Source organism: Coptis chinensis, chromosome 2 (assembly GCF_015680905.1).
Source record: "Coptis chinensis isolate HL-2020 chromosome 2, ASM1568090v1, whole genome shotgun sequence".
Lineage (NCBI taxonomy): Eukaryota > Viridiplantae > Streptophyta > Magnoliopsida > Ranunculales > Ranunculaceae > Coptis > Coptis chinensis.
This window is the reverse complement of record NC_141457.1, coordinates 87,910,567-87,928,350: the sequence shown is the minus strand read 5'-3', so window position 1 is coordinate 87,928,350 and position 17,784 is coordinate 87,910,567. Positions and strand designations below refer to the sequence as shown.

At 37.2% G+C, this 17,784-nt stretch overlaps 1 protein-coding gene and 1 long non-coding RNA gene across 3 annotated transcripts in view; one reads left to right on the top strand and one right to left on the bottom strand.

The window, feature by feature from the left end:
* Positions 1 to 803: 803 nt before the first annotated feature.
* On the bottom strand, positions 804 to 2,659 carry LOC147518653 (7-deoxyloganetin glucosyltransferase-like). Its single transcript, XM_086590451.1, has 2 exons — positions 1,953 to 2,659; positions 804 to 1,850 (listed from the first exon to the last, which is right to left on the bottom strand). The coding sequence occupies exons 1-2, from the start codon at positions 2,473 to 2,475 to the stop codon at positions 916 to 918; spliced, it is 1,458 nt and encodes a 485-aa protein (XP_086446577.1). The 5' UTR covers positions 2,476 to 2,659; the 3' UTR covers positions 804 to 915.
* Positions 2,478 to 17,784, top strand: part of LOC147518651 (uncharacterized) — a 34,619-nt gene continuing 19,312 nt past the window's right edge. For both annotated transcript variants that reach the window (XR_015211853.1, XR_015211852.1), the window contains exons 1-4: positions 2,478 to 2,545; positions 10,319 to 10,380; positions 10,800 to 10,946; positions 11,112 to 11,155. This is a non-coding gene — a long non-coding RNA (uncharacterized LOC147518651). The remainder of the gene's footprint in view (positions 2,546 to 10,318; positions 10,381 to 10,799; positions 10,947 to 11,111; positions 11,156 to 17,784) is intronic.

Here is a 17,784-nt window from a genome sequence, read left to right as displayed (position 1 = left end):
TTTAGGATTTAACCCAAAACTCAAACTCGATCAATGCTCCGTAGGTCTCAACCGTATCCGAAGGTCTAATACCAATTTTTGTGAAAACGATGTAGAAGCAAGTGTACACAAACAAGATCAACGACAAAAGTGTGACATTTAATCAAGACAAGTGTTCTAACAATACCCAAGCACAACCCAATAACTCTATCAACTAACAAAGCATAAACAAGTAAAGATATGAAATAAAGAACACACACGAAAACACAAGGATTTAAGGTGATTCGACAATATGCATACATCCACACAGCGAGATCGATGGTTCTACTACATGAACAAGAATATTACAGGAGGATTTGTTTTGATTGTAAGCAACAATCAACTCTCAATCACTCACAAAGAATGAATCACTCACAAAGAATGCTCTATCAAATCTCACTTTTTTCTTCTCATCATTAGCTTAGTTTTAGATCAAAACCCTAACTTCTTTTATATAGTAATCCGAAATTTATGTGTAAAACAAAATTCCGAATCATCTCGGTTTATCTTCGAAAAAGCGAAACTTTACTTGTGCAAAGGCATGGGGGCGTGTGCCCCTTCACCAAGGCATATTATAGGGTGTGCGCGCCTTGTGAGCCCTTCCTAGAGAAACTCTGTTGTGAAAGACTAGACCAAGGTAAAACCAAGGGCGTGCGCCCCTTCACCAAGGCATATTATAGGGTGTGCGCCCCTTGTGTAATCTCAACAGTTTTACCCAATTCACAACAGATAAGCTACTCATCTTACACGGGAGAATGAAGCTGATCAATGAACCTACTCAACCATTGAAGGAACCAAGATTTAAATTTAAATAAACAAAAGTATCAAGAATATAATACAAGATTGAAACTTATTCAAGCCAAACTAGTGCGCGTATACAATAAGAAGAATCATAGTTTATTCTATTTGTGTATGGATTAACACTTCCTTGATAATTTTATCCAAATTCACATAAGAAGATCCAGCAGGTTTTGCTGAATCTTCGGCACTCTTCTTCCACACCATAGCTTGTTTCTTCATTCCCTTACCCTTTTCACCCTCCATCAACTCTCTCACAAGTCCCTCGACATCATCCCTTTTAACATTATAATCTATCTCCATACCAATACCAAAATTAACACAAGCATTCCTGCTGTTTGTTTGTTGATCACCAAAGAAAGGCCAACTGAGAACTGGAACACCACCACATATTGCATCCATAGTCGAATTCCAGCCACTATGCGTTAAGAACCCGCCAGTTGAAGAGTGCCTAAGGACTTGTTCTTGCGGACACCAACCTGATACCAAACCCCTCTCTGCAGTCTCCTCCGTAAACTGTGGTGGCAAAATTGCTGCTTCGCCGATGACAAGATCCGGTCTAATGACCCACAAGAAAGGGTGTTTGCTATTAGCTAGTCCCCAAGCAAATTCATTGAGTTGTTGCGAAGTCATAACTGTGATACTACCGAAATTAACATAAACAACAGAGTTCAGTTCTTGAGTATTAAGCCATGGAATGCAATCTTCATTTTCTTTCCACAGATTGGATCCCACCGATCTCAATTGGGTGTTCTGTGGTAGTTGCTCAAGAAGCAACTGAAGAGGGCCCATTGTATAAATAGGAGGTAGTAGACATCTCATTGCTTCTAAAACACTGTTCTCTAAGGCATCAAATGTGTTGAAAATGATTGCGGAAGCCTTAGAGGCGCTTTGCACTTGTTCATCGAAATAATTGTGCAGGGCTTGATCATCATCCCAAAAGAAGCTCGGAAGATCTTTGAGTCGGATATCCCTTACACCAGGGATCGAGTCGATAGGTTTGTTGAGATACCCATTTGTTAAATCACTCTTATCTATTAAGTCAGGGAAAAGGAAATATCAGTAAAGATTCGCTTTGAGTTCAAATAATACTAGACAAAAACGAAAAAATTATCAAGGTTTTGATATATATTTACCTTTTACTGGGACAAGTCCTTTTTCAGCTAGGTGTTGACAATGAAGATAAAGCATCAAAGGACAAGCACTCACTGGGCATAACAGAACATTTGGGATACCATGCTCTTTAGCTGCTTCCAGTGGGAAGCTCATGAATATATCGGATATGATGCATGTAACTGGAGGGTTATCTGCTGATGCTTTGTTAAGCTTGGTAATGAGGTTGAGAAATGGGCCTAGAAAGTTCTTCGTCGTGGAGACACAAAGGGCTAATATGTCTTGACTGACATTGATATCAGATACAGCTAGACCATCTGGGATGGTTTCGAATTGGAAGTCTGGCAAGCCTTTGAGTGAATCAGGTCCTCTAGCTTTCAGTATCCTTTGATGGTTGTATTCCGTGTTTACAAAGGTGATGTGAAAGTCTTTGCAGTGTAGAAGTTTTGCAAATTTAAGCATGGCAATAATATGACTTTGGAATGGTAGTGGTATGCAAATCGCATGAGGTTTCTTATTGGCTGCTAAAGAAGACTTCATTTCCATTTTTTTCACAGAATGCAGAGGGAGGCGTCAGAGGAACTCTTTCTGTCTTCCACACTTGTAGAGACTGGAGGTAACCTTCTCTTCTTTCCGTTGACAAAATAGTAAATAATCAATTCTTTAAAACCGAACCACTATATCAAAAATGTAAAATACAAAGCACTCATTTTCTTTTTCTTATTCAATGGAAAGTCTTCATCTTTATGAACTTAGAAAAAAAAAAATCAATCTTGGACTAGATTTCAAAGACTCGTGATAGAGGCGTTTATGGATACAAATTGCTAGCTTAGAAAAAAAAAAAATCCTTTTGGACTGGATTTCAAAGTTATTACTCATGATAGAGGCGTTTATGTATATAAAAACATAAAAAAATGATGTGGGTTTTTTGTATAAGCAAATACATTTTAGATCTGAAATCACACCAGTTCATGGTGTTAAACATATAAAATTGTGATTTACAACTGATCGATGCATGCACGCCAAATATTTAAACTTGATGTCCAAACTATTGCAAAAATATTTAATAACAATAATAATAACAAAACATCTATCATACAGGTTCTACCAAAACTTGATGACTGTGTACATTTTTTATGTCATGAACATGATCCCTAATACCTTAAAACCATCCATAAGATGTTAGGGGATCATGTTCATGACATAAAGAAGCTTGTAGATGCGTATCTACTAAGATATAGGGGACTGCTGCAAGGCCAAAGTTACTCTTAAAAATACTGCAAACGAATATAGATATGAAAACAGGCATCTCAGAAACATCTACAACATCATTTTCCAGCTACTACTTTTACAGCCCAACCTAAGCTAATTGTAATAGATGGCGAGTGGGAGGGAGGTGGATTTAATTTTTACTGTAACATGTTTATTAAAATATTTTTCCTTGTACTGTTACCTTATGATAAGCACTTATATTTGAAGAACGAGTTGAACATGCTCGAACAAAGGAAAATATCGTAGATCCACCAGGATAATATTTATGCCTATAGTTAGAATCCAAGAATCCAAAAGGATGGTACGACTGATATTTATTCAAACCAAACTACAGTAGTAAGTATCCAGTATAGAAGAAAAACAGTACTTTAGTCCAGTGCCTTGACTTCCTTAATAATTTAATCCATAATACATAGGAAGATCCACCAGGTTTTGTTGAATCTTCATCACTCTTTTTCCAATCCATAAAGTACATGCCCTTTTTACTTCAATCCCTAACGGTGGTAGCAAAATTGCTGCATCCCCATTCCCCAATGAGGCAATGATCACATGGGTCTAAATGACCCGCAAGAAAGGGTGCTCACTACTACTTATTGTGCATGCTTGAAACCGTCTGGATCAATTCTCACCTGTATTCAGAGACATTCCTCACAAACACACATAGAATATATGCTTGAATGTGATTAGGCACAAGTGATTCCTGAACAGAGTAACATTGATAGAAATATAGAATAAGAGAACTTTTAAGTTGGATGCAGTAAGTGATCAAGGCATACTAGTACTACATCAGTGACGCGGAATATCCAAAGAATATAAATGGCAAACGAAGTTGATGAGTAGTAATCTTACAGCGAGAAAATAAAGTTAATCAGCAACCGAACTCAACCCTCAAAGAAACCAAGATTTGAATTTATGTTCTTTAAAACTAAACTACCAAGAATCCACAATTCACATTTATTCCAATGAGAGTAGTAAGTATTCAATAAGCACACAGAGACGGATCCAGGATTATAAGACGGGTGCGAGATTTTGGGGAATGCGGTAGTGGAAGTTTGCAAAAAAAATTGTGTGTGTGTGGAGTACGAGTCTTTATAGTTTGGAGATTTTTCTAGGCAATTAGTTATTTGGTAGTGGAGTTTTTCTAATCTCAGGGGGTGCAACCACCCCCACACGCGCCCCCTCTAGATCCATCTATGTAAGCATAGTGTGTGGATAATCAACTGCGGAAACAACGTTATCCACTCACAATAGATCAACCCTATACAATGATTGATCCTTCTTACAAGACAAAACTTCAACACCCTCCAAGTACTATCCCAACACTTCTCAATATCAAATAACAAACACATAAAGTAAAGAGATTAATGTAAAATAGAACAAACCACAAGACACGGATATAACGTGGTTCGGCAATTTGCCTACGTCCACACAGCGAGTTCCAAGCTTTACTAGATACATAAAGTAACAGGTTACAAGAGCTCTCAATTCACTCACAAAGAATGAACACTTACTCTCAATCTTTCTCTTTGTTCTAGTATTGGTTAGTTTAGGTTTTCCAATTAGAAAAGCATATGTTTTTATACTGGACTGAAAAAGATCGGTTTCTGCTGAAATACGGTGGAGCACGGGCACGCCCTTGGCCAGGAACAGTCGAGAGTGCGTGCCTGACATACTGTTCACCAAAGGGAGAAAAACTCCTTTTTCTCTACATTCTCCACCTCGATGAGGTTTTAACACATAAAACCAAGCCGAACATATTCAGTTAGAAGCACTAGTTTTCAAAACAACATACCGAAACTCGCCCTCAACCGCCCCCGAAGGGCCATGCCCACAAAGGGTCATACCCATAAAGAATCTTGCCCACGAAGAGCCACCCACAAAGAGTCATGCCCACAAAGGGCTATCTTCACAGAGAGTCATGCTCACAAAGAGCAATTACGCCCATGAATGGCCATGCCTACAAAAGGCATCAATCAACAATGCATGATGAGCCTCCACCATTTGTGGAGTACCTCCAACCAATGTTGGAACTCAACTCCATAGTGAACCTTCTACAACCCAAAGCTGTCTTGCCCTTAGGCAATGAAACAAATTCCCATGTACAAAACTTGTCACGAGCCTCCACCATTTCATGCATATCCACCGACCAATCTTTGCAATGACCATCTCTAACAACTTCTTTGAAGTCGTTTGGTTCATCACCCTCGATATTTAGTGCGTAGGCAATCGAGTCCGGTCAACCATAATGCTTCACTGGCTTATCATGCTCATACTTCGTAACTTGTTCCACACTTCTCTTTGGCTTTGATTTAGCCAAAGCTTGCTGCTCAAGTTGTTGTAGCTCTACTTCTTGTTGAGTAGTTCTTTCATTAAGAACCTCACTCTCTATAGCATCCTCTAACGCTTCCATCTCAATCACTTAAGATTCTATAGAATCACCACTATTTCCAGCCTTCTCCGGCCTACTAAAATGTAGCACCGAAGTCTCATCAAAGGTAACATCACTGCTGACCAGGAACTTGTAGTTCTCAAGACACCACAATCCGTATCCCTTTTCTTCCTTTGCATAGCCCAAGAATATAGCTTTCTTAGCTTTAGAATCAAGCTTACTATCCTTCATATGGTAGTAAGCTTCATATGATAGTAAGCACTAGATCTAAACACACGCAAAGTATCATAATCAGCTGGTTTCCCTGTCCACACCTCATAAGGTGTCTTGCAGTCTATCGCCAGAACTGGTGATCTATTATACAAGTAACACGCCATGGCCACTGCATATGCCCAGAACTCTTTGCCAAGATTGGCATTGGAAAGCAAACACCAAGCTTTCTCAAGCAACGTGCGATTCATTCTTTTTGCTAACTCATTCTGCTGCGGTGTGCCCCTCACTGTTTAGTGTCTAGCAATACCCTGTTACGCACAGAACTCCTTGAAAGGACCATAGGTATACTTAAACTATTATCAGACCTCAAAGTTTTCACTTTTCTTTCTGTGTGTTTCTTAACCATTGCTTTCCACCTTTTAAATGTTTCGAAAACTTCATCCTTGGACTTCAAGATATATACCCACACATAGCGTGTATAATCATCGATGAAAGAGACATAATACCGGTTACCTCCCTTAGAAGCTAGCCACTCTAGACGGTCCCCATACATCCGAATGCACATAATCCAATATGCCTCACGTCTTGTGCTTGCTTATACCAAACTTGACTCTGCACTGCTTGCCATAGACACAATGCTCGCAGAATTCCATACTTGGTTTCTCTAAGTCTTTCAATAGCCCTCGCTTGCACAACTCAGACAATCCCTTTTGGCTTATATGCCCAAGGCCCATATGCCACAATTTTGTGCACTTACAATCATCACCACATGTACCCACTGCTGCATTGCCTATCACTGTACTACCCAACAAAGTATATAAGTTTCCATGTCTTTGACCTTTCATAATGACTAAAAGCGCCACTAAGGATCTTTAGGACTCCACCATTTCCCACAAACTTGTGGCTTTTGGAATTCAAGGTACCAAGAGAAATGAGGTTCTTCTTTAATTCAGGAACATACCTCACATCGGTTAAAGTCCTCACCACACCATCATGCATCTTGACCTGTATAGTTCCAATTCCTACCGTCTTACAAGCAACGTCATTACTCATCAAAACGAAACCTCCACTCAAGTTCTCATAGGTAGCAAACCACTTCCTATTTGGACACATGTGGTAGGAACACCTGGAATCAAAAATCCACTTTTCGGTCATGTGGCCGTCTTGTGTAGACACCAAAAGACTTACATCATCCCCATCGAAGCCGGAAGCAAGACTTGCTTCACTAACATCCTCATTCTCAAACTTACCACTCATCTTGTTACTCTTTTTCGGGCAAGGGCAATCACATAGATAATTTCCCTTTTCCTTGCAATTGTAGCACCGTACATGGTTTAAAGGCTTCTTAGAACTACCTTTCCACTTGCTTGTGGAAGTCATCTCATTCGACATCACCCTCGCCGTCTTTTCTTGTGCCTCTTTATCAAACTTCTTTCCTTCAAACTTTGTATTTGACATCTTGGGAGCCATTTTTCGAGTCACACATAATAACTCAAAAAATTATTTCACTTGGGAATTTTATCGAACACCTTGTCTACTCAAATTTCGAGCACTATGGTTCTTCACCAAAACTCAAAATCCTAGGTCGTATACCTAAAGTCCGATACCAATTGTTGTGGATAATCAACTGCGGAAACAACGTTATCCACTCACAATAGATTAACCCTACACAAGGATTGATCCTTCTTACAAAACAAGACTTCAACACCCTCCAAGTACTATCCCAACACTTCTCAATATCAAATAACAAGCATATAAAGTAAATAGACTAATGTAAAAGAGAACAAACCACAAGACACGGATATAACGTGGTTCGGCAATTTGCCTACATCCACACGACAAGTTCCAAGCTTTACTAGATGCACAAAGTAACAGGTTACAAAAGCTCTCAATTCACTCACAAAGAATAAACACTTACTCTCAATCTTTTTCTCTGTTCTAGTTTTGGTTAGGTTAGGTTTTCCAATTAGAAAAACTTATGTTTTTATACTCGACCGAAAAAGATCGGCTTCTGCTAAAATATGGTGGAGCGCGGGCGCGCCCTTGGCCAGGCAAAGTTGAGCGCGCGCACCTGACATACTGTTCCCCAAAGAGAGAAAAACTCCTTTTTCTCTACACATTGGTATACAATAAAAAATATAGTAAACAAAACACACCTTTTTTTATTCATTGAAAGCATTCAACTTAACAAAGTTTGGTTGCGTCAATCATAACTCATTATAGAGATGAATCCCTAAACAAACCCATTGGAAGCTTTAAATCCCTCGTTGCAATCTCCCCAAAATATACATTTGATATATAGTTTCTTGATTGTTTAGGGACATAGTGATTATATTTACATGCTAGAAAGTGGACCCGTGCATATGCACTGGCTCTTTTAAAAACTTTCTAAACAATTATAATTATACATATATAAATTTTCTAACAATTCATGATTCCTGTTTTCGTCGCTAATCCGTTTTAATCTCCTAACAAATTGTTTTAATCAAGTCTTAAAAATCCGTTTTAATTTCTTAACAAATTATTTTAAATAAGTTTTAAAAACCCGTTTTTTAATTAGGGGAGGGATCTCGTTTTAATTTAGAAGTGTGAATTCTGTTTTAATTAGAAGTGCCATATTTTTCTTTTTCAATATATGATGAATTCCCATTATAATAGGAGAATGATTCCCGTTTTAATTAGAAATGCTAGAATTCCTCTTTTCAATAGGAGAGAAATTCCTGTTTTAATAGGAGTTGATGACGAGAAAATTAAAGAGAGCTAGAAAAATACCCCTTGTGATAGCTTTAATATTAACTAGAAAGTAGACTCATGCAAACGCACCGGTTCTTTTAAAAACTTACCCAACAATCATAACTAGACATATATAAATTTTCTAACAAATTCTGATTCCTATTTTCGTCAAATTTCCTAACAATTTTTTTAATCAAGTCTTAAAAATCCATTTTAATTTATCAACAAATTGTTTTAATTAAGTTTTAAAAATCCATTTTTTAATTGGTGGAGAGATCATGTTTTAATTTGATTCTCGTTTTTAATGGAAGAATGATTCCATTTTAATTAAAAGTTCTATATTTTTTCTTTTTCAATAGGAGAGGAATTTCCATTATAATAGGAAAAGGATTTCCGTTTTAATTAGAAGTGCTAAAATCTTTCTATTCAATAGGTGAGGAATTCCCATTTTAATAGGAGTTGTTGATGTGAAATTTTAAAAGAGCTAGAAAAATACCCCTTGTGAGAGCTTTAATATTAATATATTGATATTATTTGAAACTTATGATAATCATATGCAGTAAACTACTAATTCATGTAATCGCACAACTTATCTAATATATACATATATTATATACAGTAGTTGTTAAATCAAATCAGTTGATAGTGTCTATGTATAAGACTTTTATAATAGCCAAAAATATGATTTACAAGGCAATATTTCGTGTTTAAGAGTTGCTTTTGAGTAGCATGATTCATGCTCCAATTATTGAAACTGTTACTAAGATATAAAAGCATATTCTAGCTGATATTGTGGTTTGTTTGAATTTTAGTTATGCATACCATTATAATTGGCGTGGAAAAAGTTGGTGTGCTAAGCAATAGTCAAGTGAGCGGAGCGAACGATTTGGGCAGAAAGGGGGTATGTAGACAAAAACTAAGTTGGTTGGTTTCTATCTGTCTGTCCTGATCTCTTCTGTTCTTTCTCTTCGTCCCTCTCCCTCTCCACGCACTCTAAATCTCCACTCCTCCCTCTCCTCTCTGCTCACGCCCCCACTGCTTAGCAGTATACTAGTGTATTTTTAGGGGGCAAATATTTAAGGGAGGGAAGTTTTATGACCCACGACTGGGATTCATCTAAGGGTGAGCTGAGTAGTGGCTAGGATTGCCTCAAATGCAGTGTTGGTGAGATTAGAAAATTGGAGAAAGAAAAAAAACCCTTAGAAAATCATCATCATAAGTTTGCCTTCTCTAAAGTCCAAACAACTTCTACATTTTGATCTTATGTATTCTCTCTCACTTAAAGCCAACACCATCAAGAACTCTCACTTTTCTATTTTTTCCATCTGCCCCAATGTAGACCTTTAGCGACTCTTCAATTCAACTCAATCTAGATGAAAATTCTGACAATTTACTTGACTCTATCAACATATTATTTAGGCATGGTTAATCTTTTTAAGAACTTCGTTGCTTCTGTGTCCATTGCATTCATGGATTCAGTTAAACTATTTGGTATTTGGCACAATAATGTTAATAAGGTTAGCAGAAGAAAAAATAAATAAAAATGATCAAACACAAAATGCAAACGATTTGTTTCTTCTCAAGTGAAAATGAACTGGCAAGATTTTCTAATTTTTATTCGACTACTTGATTATGTACAATTCATTAAGTTATGTGAGATTAATCCTCTCTTAAAGTGTTGTTTAAATGCGTAAGCGTCTGCTATTGGATAGTCGACGTACTTTGACTTCCAATTTTCGTGTTTGACACCCTTCATAGTTTTCTTTGTTTCTTTTATGACAGGTTCTTCTTCTTAAATGGAGTTAATTTGGTATGGCATGGAGATGCTATGATTAAAATTACAGGTTAATCCTTCCATTCAACTTTGAGTATACGGTCTATTTCTTCAACCTTGGCGTACAAGTATTCGGTTTTTTATTTGATAATAGTGTTATTTGTTAATGGTTCTTATTCATGTACTACTTCTCATGTGATTGTACTTGGTGATTTGTGTTGAAGGTATGGTTTTTATCTCTTCTTTTTCCCCTTAGTCTTTTAGGTGATATTTTTCTTTGACTATGTTATTCATGTTTCCTGCTATAGTTGTGCCATGTAAAATGTTGTTTTATTCTTAATTATCATAGGGTTCACATTTGGTTAGTTTCTTTTAGTTCTTAATTGTTTCCCACCATTCTGACATGATTTGTCATTATGAACGCCTTTTAATATATTTTTTCCCTAGGAAGCAAGGGTACACACTAAAATTTGGTGAAACGCCGTGCAGGACTTTGCATAAGAAAACACCACAAAATTGTTGTGATAGGCGGGTGACGTGCTACTTTGCATCTTTATTTTGAGAGTTGTGTTAATGATTTTATGCAAACTTTAAGCTGTATTGGGATATTATTCGTGAGATCCATCATCTAGGAAGGTAGTCCTTTATCTGGTTCTCTCCTGACTCTTCAATCTTTTAATGATTTGTCACTTTTGTCACTTTTGGAATCACAAACTTGGTTATTGTTATTGAACCGTTTAAGTACCGCATGGTTACTGTTAGCGATCTTTCTATCATTTCCATTGTCTCTTTTCCATGTAGTGCTCAAGTTGTTCGTCTAACGTTTGAAATCGATATCTCCCGAGGTAATTTCTCTTTTCCAATTGTTTCATATTATAGTTTAGATGTAATGGGTTCATGCTTTACGTTCTAGTTCCTATTCTTTTATTAACTGCTTTTAATTCATTCCTTTTAGTACCCGGCCATTTTTTAGTGGAGATTAGTGTTCGTGATATCACAATGTTTTTTTTTCAAATGGTGTTATATTTGTAATTGCCATAGTTCTTCCATGCGCTTGAATGAATTATTTTTTGTGTACCATTGTAGGTTGTATTATGCTTTTTCCTTTTATACACGTGTTTAGGGTGTCATTTATTTCAGCCATTTTTTAGCCATAAATTTAAAGAGTGTATGCCTAAGGCTTATATGTCTCTTGCATGCAATCTAAAAGGGGTGGTTTTAGGATTTATTTCAAAGGCTCATATACTACTAGATACATTTGAGATATTACACAACACACTCTCCTTAATCTCTTCTCTCACATCTTCAATAAGTGTCTCATAATACTGAAAAACTCTTCGTTTTACCACTTAATATAGAAAACATCCCTCTCCAATTCCTCAATTTCTCTCTTGGGCACTTTGCCCAAGTTAATTCTTATCTCCTTATCCGGATTTCCAACATTAGGATGTTCTTAGCCAGGGTTTTCAAGGGATCACCCTCATCAAGGTTTTCTTATTAGTTCCCCTCCTAGTCCCTCTAGCTTAGAACATCTCATTTGATTGATTGTGAATGGAGCATGCCAACATAGCTTTAACTTTCATTTTGGAATCCAATGTGATATGGTTTGAACATGGATTTGTTTACTTATTAAAGTCTTACACCACATGTCCCTCACCCCCTTGCATTTATTTCCATGGGCGTTTTCAATAATATCTGCTCTTTGTTTGTGTAACTCAGTTTTAGGACTCTATTAGTTACCTAGAATCTGTATTTGTTGTTTTTGTTTTATATAAAATGGTAAGGGGTTCAATATTTCTTTTTTCTTAGAATAGGTAATGAATTGAAATTAGTATGCATTTTGGATTGATTCACAGATAATGGATTCCACGAGGAACAAACTTATAAAATCCCTTATTACCCTTGAAAGGTCTAGTTCTTCATCTTTTGATGTTATTTGATCAAGTTGCGAATTTACACTATGTTACACTTCCAAATTTTCGACCGATTTCCTAATGTTGGATCTTTGAAGAAAGCTGCATCATGAAACCGACCTTTGGTATCTAAGCTATACTATACCGAATTGAATACTATACTGAAAACTTAAATTGAATACTATACTGAAAACTAAAAAAGAATTGATTTTTTTTCTTGTATTCTTATTTTGGGGGTTACCTCTTCTAGCATATCACTAAACTTAGATTTGAACATGATGCTCCGATACCATATTAGTGGTGATGCTAGAAGAGTTGTGACATTGTTGTAATAGGGAAACCAAGAAGAAGATTGGAGAAGAGTGGAGTGGGAGAATAGGGTTAGAGAGAGTTTTTTTTTTCTCTCTACACCTTAGTTCATATATATACTTGACTTACTTGGGTGTCAAGCTACTCAAAACAGCAACTAATTACTAATTACGTATCCTCACTTATAGAAACGTGGGATACTTTACATACTTCAACAAATTGGATATCATATCCACTTAATACCAACTAAAGGCCACAATTGGATTAGAAAATAAAAGTACATACATAAAAGTTACAAAGCGGGAAATAATGACACAGGGGTCGTTTGTTTTTCTGAGCCTCTGAATGTTGAATGTTGAATGCTAAATGGCCCATCCTCTGAATGCTAAATGATGATTGCAGAACTCTGAAAAACATATTTGTTTTTCTGTCAGAATGACCTGGCTCTGAATGCTAAATATAAATCATTTGGATAATTTCACCCTTGTTATTTATTTTGAACACAAACTTGAATATTTATAAAAACAAAAGATCTGGAAATTTTTTGGCTGAATTTCCTTTGTTTATTCAACATTTTGAACAACTGAATGACGCCTAAAACATTACATATAGTAATATAGGATAAAAAGAAGACGAAATGGACAAACATAATAGTTTTACAACCATAAGTTCATCCATACAATATTACATTTAAGAGGAGGGTTATCCTCAAGTAGTGACGAACTGACGGTTCCAAATTAATGTTATATACCCTTGATATATTGATGTTATAAACTTCACTCCACATAATTTTTAACATGATTCACCTTGGGTGCATGAACTTTTGATCATGCCAATACACATTTCACAAGGCTCAATCAAGAGTCAAAAGTAATTCTTACTGAACAACAATGTAAATACAAAGCTTGACTGAGCTTGCATGCATTGAGACATTCCATTCTTTCTGATGAATACTATAGTGGTGCACTGGTGCAAAACATAACCCAACCAAAGAGCAGTAAAGTCTAATGCATTCCTATAATAAACACTCCCCAAATAAACACCTAACGATGAAATAAAATCAACCATTCCATTAATCCTCCTAACTAAACCCCAATTTGTTTCCATCTAAATGTTTGCCCAGTTGGAAATGTTAAAGGTAAGTAAAGTTCTGTTTAAAATATATTGAGGGGTTGCCAAGTAATTCTTTCTTGATGGGTTTGTGAGCTGGGTGTTTTCGGAATGAGAGGTCTTGTTTTGGTTTGTTTGAATGAAGAAGTTATGGAAATGGGTTTTGGGTTTAATTTTTGAGATGTGGGGGTCTTTGGATTGTTGAAGGAAGTGGTTTTGAGGAGATTGATGGAGTTTTGTTGTTTGTGTTCTTTGTTTCTTCATGACTGGTAATCCAATGGAGAGAAGGGAGAGGCGGTTGATTAGGGGTAAAAGAGGAAACAAGTTGTCATGGGAAAATATCGTCACCCCAATATTTCAGCTTAAATATTGCGATATATCGATAATTGGGTTTACAGTTTGGATATTGCGGGTTTAAGGCAGGAAAAGGAAGAAGAAGAAGGAATGGACACGCGGCAGTTAGTGATTGGTTTAAGGTTATTCTCAAAGTACTATATAAAGACTAGAAGGAGAAGAAAAGAGGCATTCCAAAATCATTACACAAAAATCTGAAAAGCTAGAACAAGAGAGAGAGAGAGAGAGAGAGAGAGAGAATATTGTAACCGATATTGTTGTTCAATAACAAAACTCATTTTTAGTTCGATTCGATCTTTACTTTTCATCTTTAGCAATCCATTCTTGATAATCTTAGCTAGTTTCTCTTGATCACTACATTGGCGTCGTCTAGGTTCAAAGACAAAGATCGATTGTTTTGTCTTTCGTTTCTTTTTTCTTTGATCGAATCCGTTGATTGAAATCTTGGTGATAAAGAGTAAATGTGTGGTAAGGTCACTGAAGGGTTAAAGAAAGTAATCAAGATGCCTCCAAAGCATACTATAACAAGTAAAGCAATGATGGTAAATGAGGGAAACACTTTTCATGCTGTGTCTAAGAATGAGGAGTGAAGAACTCGGAGATCAACAAGTAGAATGATAGAAGAAGTAAAGGAAATTAAATACAAGAAAAAGAGGTGTCGTTGAAGGTTTTGTTGAGAAGAATGGAAGAGTTGGAAAATCAGAATAAAATTTTAATGGAAGAAAATAAGGTTGTAAGAGAAGTATATGAGAAACGTGCGGAAGAAGCAATGTATGAGAAAGATGGAGAGGCATCGAGTTTTGGCACTCCAATAGTAAGAAAAAGCCATATCGAAGAAGTGAGAAGAAGCTATCATGAAGAAGTACAATCAAAAGCAAGATCGACACCGAAGGTGGTGCAGGAGGAAGAGATAGAAGCACCGATCACGAAGGAAATGGTGCAGGAGATGTTACAGAAGCAGTTTGGAGACCGGTTGCTAGAGAAAGTCTACACCAAAGCGAAAAGTCGAAAGCGATGTGAGTAGAAATCCATTGAAAAAAGAGATAGAAAGGGCCTCGTTACCCCCAAAATTCAGTCAGTTCGAGGGGACCACTGATCCCATGGATCATCTTTTTAGCTATCGACATCAGTTCTCAATTTATCAGGGTACCGAGTACTGGGATACGGTATTATGTCGATCGTTTTCTTCAAGTTTAACAGGAAAAGTATTGAAATGGTTTTATACTATGCCTGAGGGATCCATTTCATGTTTTCGCGAAATTGAAGAAAGGTTACTCACCAATTACGGTCACCAGAAGGTGAAACCAAAGCAAGTGTCGGCCTTATTTCAATTAAAGCAAGCAAAGAAGGAGTCGATGAAGGATTTTTTGACAAGGTTCAAGGCTGAAACGCAGTCGGTGGAAAGATTAGATGAATCAGAAATGACAGCTGTCATAGCTTTCCAAGCAAGGGTAATGCCAGGATCTTTTATGCATAAATATTTGTTGAGGAAAGAGGTTAAAACATTGCAGGAATTGTATGATAAGGTTGATAGAGATATCTTAGTAGAGGAGGGGTTGAGAACCACCACTGCGCAAGCAGTATTACAAGTCACCGATGTAGGGAAAAAAGATAAGGATAGTAATGATCGCCATGAAGGTCGAGATTCCTCGAGGTCAGATAACAAAAGACTTCAGGAGCATTATGTGAATCGAGGTAATCAGCCACAACAGCGAAGAAAGTATGACAGAACCTTGAAAGAGGAACTCGTTCCTAGTAATTTCATAGCTCTCAATTCCACGCCGGAAGATATCTTGTGGAGGATAGCAAAGGAAGATTTTGTGGTTTGGCCGAAATACACTCATAGAGAAATGAAGGGAAGGCCTTATTGTCAATTTCATAAAATCGAGAACCATGAGACTAATAGGTGTCTCCAGTTATTAAAAGAGATAGACAGGCTCATGAAAGATGGGAGGTTGGGAGAGTTTCGTGCTGATGTTAGACCTACAGAAATGGCAACCATACGGGAGAAGCCATTGGGGGTAATAAACATGATTTACAAGGGGGAAATTCCTTAGAAAAAGATCTTTCGAGATAAGATAAGGAAGATCTCGACGGTCAAAGAAGTGCTCGAGGTTAATGTCGAGCCAGTGCCAGTGAGTCAGCAGCTGATATCGTCTAGCATTCCTGGGGCAATTATGTTCGTACCAGAGGACTTGTCCAAGGTAATGTTACCACATGATAATGCTTTGCTAATCACTTTGTGTATTTCGGGCTATGATGTACAGAAGATATTAGTGGACTGTGGTAGTTCAGTTAATATTTTATTTTGGAAAGCATTTAAAGGAATTGGTCTCGATGAGTCACATTTAAAACCACCAAAGTTCAATTTATATGGTTTTAATGGAACTTCTACCAAACCTGCTGGAGAGATAAAATTGCCAGTTCGAGCTGGGCCTCAAACGGTGATGACGAATTCGTGGTCATAAAGCACCAATCTGATCACAATGCCATATTGGGAAGGAAATGGATACATAAAATGCGTGATGTGCCTAGTACATTTTATCAAGTTCTTAGATTCCCAACTGTATATGGATTGCACGAGATTAGGGGCGATCAGTCCGAATTAGAAAAGTGTAATTTCGTCACAGTAAAGGGAATGATGAAGGGGAAAAGCCAAGACACTAGGGGCGTCTTGGTAAACTCTACTTAGCAGTTACAACAAGCTTTACCTGCCGATACCAACATACAGATACCGGAGCAAGTAAAGTTCACTCAAGAGATGAAGAAACATGAAGAACCACCCTGGGAAAGAAAAACCATAGAGGCGGTGGAGAAGATTAATATCGGTGAAGGAGAACGTGAGCGTCATACGTTCGTTGGTACAGAAATGGCTGTAAGTATAAGAAAGGAGTTGGTAGTATTTTTGAAAGAGAATCAAGATGTTTTTGTATGGTCGATGTCGGATCTCACCGGTATCGATCCAGATATATGTTCGCACAAACTGAATATGGAAGAAAACGCAACTCCAATACATCAAAAGCATAGAAAGGTGAGGCCAATGTATGAAGAAACAGTGCAAGTGGAAATACAAAAAAATGTTAGATAATGGCATCATCAGAGAAGTTGAGCATTCAGAATGGGTAGCAAACATAGTGGCTGTACCCAAGAAAGATGGTAGAGTTCAAATTTGTGTCGACTTTACCGATGTGAATAAAAAGTGCCCAAAGGATCATTATCCCATGCCTAGAATTGATGAATTGGTCGATTTAACTGCTGGTTTTGAGTTGATCAGTTTTTGCGATGGTTATTCAGGATACTTTTAGATTCTAATGGCCGTGTTAGACCAGTTAAAAACGGCGTTCGTGGTTAATGGAGGAATATACTGCTTCATCAGAATGCCATTTGGATTGAAGAATGCGGGGCCACTTATCAAAGGCTAGTGGAGAAGATTTTCAAGAAACGCATCAAAAGTATTGTCGAGGTCTATATCAATGATATGGTCATCAAGTCTATGAAAGGTGGAGATCACATAAAGGACATCGACACTGTATTCAGAATATTGAGAGAGTTTAATATGAAGCTTAATCCCGAAAAATGTACTTTCGGGGTCAGTTTTGGCAAGTTTTTGGGGTACATAGATACGAAGCGAGGTATTGATGCTAATCCTGAGCAAATACGAGCGCTTCAACAAATGCCATCACCTACAACTCAAAAGCAAATACAAAGGTTGATGGGGAGAATAGCGGCACTCAATAGATTCATTTCCAGAACTTCTGACCGCTGTAAGCCACTTTTTAAGTTGCTTA

What these genes read in the sequence shown, in the direction of transcription:
- LOC147518653 (XM_086590451.1), bottom strand. Translation starts at nt 2,475, where the DNA reads ATGGAAATGAAGTCTTCTTTAGCAGCCAATAAGAAACCTCATGCGATT. An exon ending in AGGACTTGTCCCAGTAAAAG is followed by an intron (nt 1,851 to 1,952) that starts GTAAATATATAT and finishes CTGACTTAATAG; the next exon opens with ATAAGAGTGATTTAACAAAT.